The sequence below is a fragment of the Nannospalax galili genome, unplaced genomic scaffold (assembly GCF_000622305.1).
Source record: "Nannospalax galili isolate Female #2095 unplaced genomic scaffold, S.galili_v1.0 scaffold406, whole genome shotgun sequence".
NCBI classification, from domain to species: domain Eukaryota; kingdom Metazoa; phylum Chordata; class Mammalia; order Rodentia; family Spalacidae; genus Nannospalax; species Nannospalax galili.
This window is the reverse complement of record NW_008357033.1, coordinates 6,705,494-6,715,266: the sequence shown is the minus strand read 5'-3', so window position 1 is coordinate 6,715,266 and position 9,773 is coordinate 6,705,494. Positions and strand designations below refer to the sequence as shown.

At 37.8% G+C, this 9,773-nt stretch overlaps 1 protein-coding gene across 1 annotated transcript in view; it reads right to left on the bottom strand.

Annotated features, from left to right (window-relative positions):
• Pparg (peroxisome proliferator activated receptor gamma) overlaps positions 1-7,247 on the bottom strand; it is a 43,336-nt gene extending 36,089 nt beyond the window's left edge. Inside the window, exon 1 of the mRNA XM_029557103.1 lies at positions 7,146-7,247. Coding sequence (XP_029412963.1) covers positions 7,146-7,247 — 102 coding nt within the window. The remainder of the gene's footprint in view (positions 1-7,145) is intronic.
• Between the last annotated feature and the right edge of the window lie 2,526 nt (positions 7,248-9,773).

Genomic DNA, 9,773 nt, shown 5'->3' with positions numbered 1-9,773 from the left:
AGAGAAATCTATCCTGGTTTAAAAAACTGTCAATACAGAATTGGTAGACTCCTTTCAGGAAGGTTAGGTTTGCTAGAGCCCCCCCACTTCCTTCCCTTCCCCTCCCTCACTCCCTCCCTTCCTCTTTACCTCCCCCGCCCTTTCTTTCTTTTTGAGAAAGGGTCTTCCTGTAGCCCCAGCTGGCCTGGAACTTTACTATGGAGACAAGTTTGGCCTCGATCTCACAGAGACCTGCCTGCCTCTGCCTCCCAAGTGCTGGGATTAAAGGCATGCACCACCACATGCGTTTTAGAGGCTCATTAATTTCTTATGAAAATATAATAGCATATACATGATACAATATCCTATTAGTGTACAACAGATCCATCATTTCATATTTAGTACTGATACTACTGAACAACAAACTTTAAGCACATGGAACAATTAAATATCTTGTTTTTTGGATCTGAGTATAGCTAAGAAATGGTAAATTGACATGCTTTTAAAATACCTAATTTTAGGAGCATTAAAAGCAGATGCTATTTGCAAAAATAGATTTTCAAGATAATAAAGCAAAATAAACTAGAAGAATGAAATAAGTTATGTCATACTGAAATATTTTTCTCTTTCTACATTCAAGCGATGAATCTGCAGTCACAGTAGGCTTTTAACTATTAGTAAAGACATTTCTCATGATCAGGTTTTCCATTTTTTATATCTTTGTTGTATGTGAATTACATAAAACATGGTTGCTAGTTGTATGTTTCTGTCTCTGTCTCTGTTTCTCTCATTGCTGAGGACAAACCCAGGGCCTTCAGTATATTAGGCAAATGCTCTATCTCTGAGCCATATCTCTAGCTTTCTACCTCTCTTTTGAAGACTAAGAAACAAAACCAGAAAACCAAAGTAGGCAGTTTTGAGGTTTTTGAGGACCTGGAAATCTAACAACTAACATTTTCTTGTTCCTCTAGAGAAGAAGGAACAATCCTGCATCAATATTAAGTTATTCCTATGTATGGGTGACATTTTTCAAATTATCTGTAGAGGAGCCAAACATTTACTTAGACTTTTTTACAGAGAAGAATGAGCAAAACATTACCATCTCACCTTCTAACTCAGTGTCCAATCACAGCAAGTCTAAAATGACAGCATTTCATTAATTCATTAAATAGCTGTTTGATGTAAACAGTGTGTTACAGACCAGGCTCAGAGATACAAGGACAAAAAGAACATGTTTAAGAGAGGTGAAGAGAAGCAAATACAAGGAATTGGAAAAGTCTTAGGGAAGAGACACTTGAACTGGGCTCTGAATGTCCAGTAAGATTCTGACAGGGAACAAAGGGTATGATCTACAGACAATCAAATGTTTGCAAGCACAGAGCACTTTTGTAGGCACAGCAAAACACAGTTTGTCTGAAGACTAAATGGAAAGGGGGCAGGAATGGGAGGAGGCAGGGCCCACTATGGAGAATCAAGAATACCACACATGAGGCTAATGACAGAGCTGCTTTGTGTATTAGGACTCTGTTACCTTTTCTGTAAGTTATTGTTTTTCCTTAACATCATAAAGATGATAGCAATTGCTTGGTCTTCTTGTTTTTACATGCATTGACATAGTATGTTATGGTGGATGTATATGTTGGAAGAGATCTGTTCTTCTCTTGGTGGCCAGGAAGCAAGGAGAGGCAGAAAGGGACCAGGGCCTAAATATTCCTTTCAAGGGCACACCTCTAATGACCTAACTAGATCTCATTATCTCCCCATAGCATCAAGCACTGGCAAGCAAGCCTTGAACACATGACCTTTGAGGCATTCAAGACCCAAATTATAGCAAAGTTTTTAAGAATTTTAATAATAAATTTCAAATCTCCTTGTCATTCAGACTTACCTCACATACCAGAGCTACTATTTGTAAAGCACTTGCAGTACTGCCCTAAACATGCTGACTGCTACAAAATTTGTGAAGCTACTCTGTTCATATTATTTATTTATTTATTTATTTATTTATTTATTTATTTATTTATTATTTTATGTGTACGAGTATAGTGCCTGTATATGTGAGTACACCCGTGTCACACAATGCCACAGAGGTCAGAAGAGGGCTTTGGAGTCTCTGGAACTGGAATTAAGGACGGTTTGTAGCTGCCATGTGGGTACTGGGAATTGAACCCAGGTCCTCTGAAAGAGCAGTCAGTGCTCTTAAACACTGAGCCATTCTCAGTTTTATGAAACTACTGAGATAACTTTTAAAGTTGTCAGCCTTTTATTTTAAATAAAAGGAAAAAAAAACCCATCTCATTTATTTCACAGAACATCCTGAACAACAGAGCTTTCACTAATTTTTAAACTTATAAAAAGCTTGAGCAGGACCTTTGACTTATCTTCATATAGGTGGAACTGGTAAAAGAAAGGAGCCAGGGGCTCCTCAAAAAGAAAGCACAATTACCAAATTTCAGTGTTATAGGGAATACTTTACTGAATGGCTCACTAGTGGCACAAATTAATCTTTGTGAGTTCAAGGCCAGCCTGGTCTACATAGTGAGTTCCAGGACAGCTGGGGCTACAGGGAGACCCTGTCTCAAAAAGACAAAAAAGAAAAAAAAAGAAAAAAGAAAAAAAGTAGTTCTAAATATAAGATATTCACTTCTCAAAATTATTCTTTGGCTATATTGCTTTGTTAAAATGCAAAAATATTTTAAAAATAGGGTTAATATTGGGGACATGATAGCAGGCCTTGTCAAAAAAAAAACTATTACAGTCTACTGATACCAGTTTTTCCAACAAACAGTATTTTATGCACTGATTGTTTAATAAGTTACATGTTCCTCTGGGTGACCTAGGATCTGGGTTTTTATTTCTACTTCACTTTCATTTTGAGCTTTCTTCTGTAGGTGATTTAGACAGGGCATTGAGTCCATTGCATTTAGTGATGCAGGAAGACTTCTGAGCAATCAACAGGATAGAAACAAGTCTAGAAAATGATGGCTTGTTAAATAATCAAAATAATTGAACATGTGTTTCTCTTGGTTATGAACAGGAAAACAACAACACAAAAATGGCTTCCAAACACATCAGTTAACTCAGCACCTGAGTGCTCTTTTTATCCAATGCTGGAAATGAGTGAGGAACAAACATGTTTCCAACTTGAAAGTTTCTGAAATTGTGTCCTACAACACTTAAGCTATTGGCATGATGAAGATGAAGGTTCTACTTGAAGAGCTTGAGCCATATGCTGTTTGGATCTGGAGTGTCCCCAAAGACCCATGTGTTAAAGGCTTGGTGCTACTGGGAGGTGGTAGAACCTAAAGAGGTAGGAAGTCTTCAGGTCATTGAGGGTGTACCCTTGGAGGGGACCCCAGCCATTCTTCTTTTTCATGCCCTGCAATGATGAGCTCTTTCACCACAGGCCAGCAGGACCAACTGATCATGGATTAGAACCTATACAGCTGTGAGCTAAAATAAACTTCTCTCTCTGTCTCTACCTTTTTTTTCTCTCTCTGTGTCTCTGTCTCTCACATGCGCTCAGGGTCTCAATACTATAGCTTAGGGTGGTTGTGAACTCCTGACAATCCTACTCAGCCTCCTGAGTCTGGAATTACTACTGTGTACTACCACATCTGACACAACCTTCAGGGATGGACAGTTGACTAACCTGTCAAGCATAACCTAATATGCGATTTATATTTTCTCTAGTCAGACTGCTTCAGATTTATACTATATATAGCCCTGTATTATTACACAGCCATTAAATTAAGTGCCTTAAATTGTTGAGCAACTGATTAGACACACAGACCTGACTCAGGCATGCAAATTATGTTTTTATGGCACCAAAACATACAGACACAAACTTTCAAATTTAGGCAATTGATATATTAGGCATATATTTGGGAAGACTATAAAATTGTCTAAAATATAAGTAATACTGTTTGAAAAAATGAAGAATTCAATAAGTTATGGTTGGTTTTTGTTGTTTTTGAGACAAGTCTCCCTTGTAGCCCTGCTGGCCTGGACCAAACTGGCTTGGATCTTACAGAGATTCACCTGCATCTGCCTCTCCAGTGCTGGGATTAAAGGTGTGCACCATCACTCCTGGCAGATTATGTTGTTTGAATACAAAGAATCAGAATTATCAACTTTAAAAGGTCTTTGTGATCACTAATTTCAGTGACTTTCTGACACACTTCTCCAAGGCCCTAAAGTTCTGTGTTGGTTACTTTAGAATCTTCCTTCAAAGTTTCAAGGACATTGCTGACAAAGACACTAAATATATCAAATGGACTAAACAGAGGCAAAAGAACAGAAAGAAACAGACTATAATCACTGTATTTGGGAGCCTGAGACAGGATTACGAGTGCTGGGTTACACAGTGAGATCTTTCCTCCAATACATAAATAAGTAAATAAATAAATAGATAAATAAATAAATTAATTAATTAAAAAAAAACACATATGAGGCAGATTTACTTTGGAGAGTATCCATTTCTTCTTGTGCACACTGAAAACAGCTACATACTGGTTTTGTCTGTAGAACAGCACTTGGACACCTCTGTTGGTAATTTAAAAGGGCATCTGATATGAAGGCAACCCTCACTGCTATCACCTCACATTGGCCAAAGTGACTACAACCACCTAGACAATTTTGTATTTAGAAATGTTTCCCCATCAGGATCTCAGGCAGAGCTAATTAGCCCCATTGCTGCTTTCCCATTCCCCTGCACAGAGCACATGGGTATTTTTCTTTTGGTGAGCTAACACATTTCCATGAAAACCTCTGAGAAAGGACTTTGTGAGTCACCTTTGAAATTCTTTATAGCAGTTGAGCTGCTTAGGTCTCTGACACCATGACATTTAATTCCTATTTTTCTTGCCTTTGCAAGAAGTAACTGAATACTCACTCTGTTAAGATTGTCCCTCTAAATAGAGTAAGTTAACTTTTTTGGTTTTTTTCTTTGTTTGTTTTCGAGACAAGATCTTACTATGTAACTCTGGCTGGCCTAGAACTCACTATGTAGACGAGGCTGGCCTTGAACTCACAGAAATCTACCTGTTTCTGCCTCATGAGTGTGAGTTAACTATCATATGAAGTAAAATGATAACTTTACTGTCAAGTTTATGGTAGCTTTGACTTTTTTGGGGATGAGAAAATTATACCATTCGTATTATATAGGTTGGGTTGTTTTGGGGGAACAGTGCTAGGGATGGAATTTGGGGTCTTGTGCATGCTAAACTCTGGCACTGAGCTATACCCCTTAGTTCAGATTGGGCTTTAAATAATATTTATTTATAAACACTAAGCAATGGGAGATATATTTCATGTGAGTGAATGCTTGCTTGTAAACATCAGGAAATATATTTTACATCAATGTTGTAGGGCCTGTCAGTACTAGGAATTATATTTCACATGTATGTGTGAAATGACAGTTTTTTAAATAGGCAAAACCCAAATAGCATTAAAAGCAGAACTGGCATGCTTTTTGAGGCTATCTCAATGATAATGACCTCAAAGTCAATGATTTCTTCATACATATGAAATAAGTTTATTGCAACTTGATTGCATCAACTAAAATATAGCTCTTGGCTTGGAAACCTGCCCTTATGTTTTATGAGGTTTGAAATAAAAAGGAAACTGATGGAATTAAACCAGCAAATTATTTTGCAATTGACTGATGTTGTACGCTGCTACAAAGCAGATGTGGTCAAATGTTGAGGAAAGTTGGACCAAATCCCTTTCCTGTCCAATACTGTTGATAGCTCTATTCATAATACATTCTTGCTTTTAGAGGAACTGACCCATAATAACAACTACAATTTTGTAAACTATTTTTAAAGGGTAGAGTATCAACCAATTGGTGATTGGCAAGTATCTTGATGGTTTCCATTGTGAGAACCAAACATCTGCATGATAGAACAAAAATTTAATTTTCTCAGATACATATAGATGAAGACTAAGTTAAAAGACTGTCTTCTTACCAGATCAGTTTTGAGAGAGATGAAAGCAAAAGAAAATGAAAATTGGAGCTTCAGATGTAGCTTAGTGGCAAAGTATATACATGTTACATGTTACGTGCACAGGGCCCTGGGTTTGATCTCCTGCATGAAGAGAAAGAAAAGAGGAGAAAGGAAGGAAGTTAGGAAAGAAGGAAAGTAGGAAGGAAGGGAGGGAGGAAGGGAGGGAAGGAAGACTAAGGGAAAAATTGGATATCAAATAAAATAAAACTTTAATTTGATCATTTTAGTACTTTTTAGTTCTTAAATGTAGAATTGACCAAGACTTGACAAATAAAATACTATCAAGGCTATCAAGTTATAGCTAAAATATGTTCTGTGGGCTAGTAATCCAATCAGAACCAAATGGTAATGAAGTATTATTTTTGACCAGGCTTCGATCTTCTATGACTGGGATGAGTTAGTGCTACAGCTCATGAAAAGATAGGTCTTCCTCATTATTTCTCTTAAACTGACAAGTAAAATCATGGGCTTGACTTTTTTTTTTAATGCTGGGGATGGAATTCTGGGACTTCATGAATGACATTACACAAATACTTCTTCAGAGTTGCACCCTTTAGGTTTGAATTTAAATACAGGTTTAAAAAGTGTAAAACTGTATCCTCTTGTATGTCTATGGAGTTGAGCTTGTGGAAATTCAGAATATTTGCTGTCTCCTTTCTATAAGCCTCTATGTTCTCTGGAGTCAAGAATAATGGCCTGTTCATCTTGGTATGGCAAAGAACATAAACCTAAATTCTGACATAGCACTTAAAATTCCTTACTCAGAAGTACTCATTTTCTTAAAGTAGACAGAAACTACCAATACACTTAGTATAATGTTGTTTTTAAACTATTTCTAGAAGATTTGAAAGCAACACAAATATCACAATTATCACTACATTTATGTCAAAACATTACAGTTTTTCCACAGCTCCTTTCCCCAACTTTTAAATCTTTTCTCCTATCATTGCAGCTGTCCAGACACACAGGAGATTATAAACTGGGAGCTTAAAATCACTGATCTACCTGAAGAATCTCTGATCAGGGTAATATTCTGAAACTGGGCATTTTATGGAAAAACTGTACCCATTTCCATCAGTTGCTTTGGTACCTGCTGACCTGGACCTGGCAGTTGTGATGAAAGTGTGAAGGTGCAAATACGGCTTGGTGTCCACTTACCATTATGAGACATTCCCACAGCAAGGCACTTCTGAAACCGACAGTACTGACATTTATTTCTACTTTTTTTGTGGATCCGACAGTTAAGATCACACCTGTCATAAATAAGCTTCAATCTGATGGTTCTTCGGAAGAAACCCTGAAAAGGGATATGGAAAATGTGCAATTTTTAAGTTTTTGTGACACATGGAATCATCAACCTATGGATAAAGATGCACTGACCTGGGTATCAGAAAAGGTGGATTTGGGCTGGGAGATGGCTCAGTCAGTAAAGTGCCTGCCTTGCAAGCAGGAGGACCTGAGTTCAATCCCCAGGACCCATATACAAATGCTGGGCATAGTGGTTGTGTGTGCTTGTAACCCCATTGCTGGGGAGGGAGAAAAGGAAGGATCCCTGAGCCTCATTGGTTAGTCTAGTCTAATTGGTGAGCACCTAGCCAATGAGAGGCCCCGTCTCAAAGGTAGTGACCAATGTTGTGGACCCAAGGTTGTCATCTATCTTTCACATGTTTTCATACTGACATGCACCCACACCCCATACACATGTATACCTGAGCACATACATGAACACAACAGAAGAAAAGGAAAGAAGTGAATTTGTGACTCAGTTCTACCATGGGGATCTTGCACAAGTTCTTTTGTCTTTCCATGGCTCACTGTTCCTTGCTGTACACCAAAGAACAGAAGGATCTTCTAGTGTCCTTTTTTAGCTCTTAGACACTGACCATATCCAACTGATGTCATGCGTATACCTTGGCTCTACATTTGGTTTTCAGCATGCTCTAAGAAGTGCTCTGGATTTAATGTAATGCAAATAAAACACCATGTAATCAGTTCAGTCTCTCTGCAAATCATTCCAACAGTGTGCCCCAGTCTTTATAATTGTGCTAAGCAGTTTGGCAAAGTTATAGTCATTTCACTCTAAAACATGATCAGGACCAATAAAAATCCACATGTGGATAATTTTTTTTTTTGGAATTCTCTATGTTGCATAATTTCCTGCAGAATTTGTTTCATTTATTTGTGTAGTTAAAAGAATCCCTCACCATTGTAGCTTACAAATAGAAAGAGATAATAGGAAATAATATAAGAAGTAATTTGGAACCCTCAGAAAATCTGCTATCTCAAAATGCAAATGTGCTCTTGTGGGAATAACAGAGTATTCATCAGAATTTACTTATATATTTTGGATAGAACTGAAAAAAATTAATCTAAAATGTCTTCTAGCTCCATTTCTTACATCTACAGTATTCTTTCATCTTTATTATGTTCATATTCATGAAACTCAATTCTTAATTCTCTCAAATTTAGTTGGTCCTATTAGGTATAAAAAAAATACCAAATTGGGTCAGTGAGATGGCTCAGTAAATGCATTAGCTATGCAAGCCTAACAACCTGAGTTTGATCCCTGGAATCCATAGTAGAAGGAGAGAATGGACTCTTGAAGGTTGTCCTTGGACCTCCACATGCATGCTGTGACACGTATTCATGCCCATAATCACATCACACATGCACACACACACACACACACACACACACACACACAAATTTTTTAAAAATTAAAAACAAAACAAAAAACATCACTGAATTAATATTGGCTTTGTTTTGGCATACATTTTAACTTTCTGCAGACATTTTTTTTTGAGAGGGTCTCTCTATATCCCTGTGTAGCCCTGGATGGACCGAGACACTTGATATAGACCAGGCTGGCCTGGGACTCTCAAGAGATCTGCCTACCTCTGCCTCCTGAGTGGTAGGACTAAAGGCATGTGCCACTATACCTGGCTTTTCTCTAGATTTTTTTTTTCCTTTGCTGGGTACTGGACCTAAGGCCTTGGTCAGGCTAGGAAAGTGTTCTACTAAATGAGCTACTTCCCTGCCCTTAGACTCATATTGTGAACTCTAAACAAACAAGCATACTTACTTGCCAGCCTTATTGGAAAATTATTGGAGTCTGAGGTACTGTCCTTTCTCTTCAAACCCCCTTTACTTGTGGCTTTCTCCAGTTCAGCCAAGGCAACTCCATTCTGTTTCTCAAGCCAGAATTCATGAAATCATTCTGGATTTCTTTTTCTCAAGTGGCTAACTCTTTCTCTAAATACAGGCTGAATATCCCTTATCTGAAATTCTTGGGAGCATAAGTGCTTTGGATTTCAAATTTTTAAAAAATGTCTCGAATAGGTGCATGTATACAATACAGTATCTTGGTCTTGGGGAGGGGGTGGGTTCAAGTCTAAAATCTGTTTCATATATATATTATATATATATATATATATTTCTCTCTCTCTCTCCTGGGACTACAACTGAGGGCCTTGTGTATGCTATGCAAGAATTCTACCACTGAGCTACATTTCCAGTCCCCAGTCCCCATCCTTCCTTTTTAGTTTTCCTTATTTTTATTTTTTGAGATATAGTCTCTCCATATAGTCCAGGTTGGCTTCAAACTCATGATCTTCCTGACTAAGACTTCCAAGTGCAGGGATCACAAAGCAGGTGCCAGTATGATCAGCCCACATACTAAACCCAAGGCTTTGCACAAGCTAGGCAAGTTCTCTACCTCTGAGCTACATCCCCAGCCTTTGGAGCTTTACAGAGTTCTCCAAGTGCTGGGATTTCAGATGTGTTCTA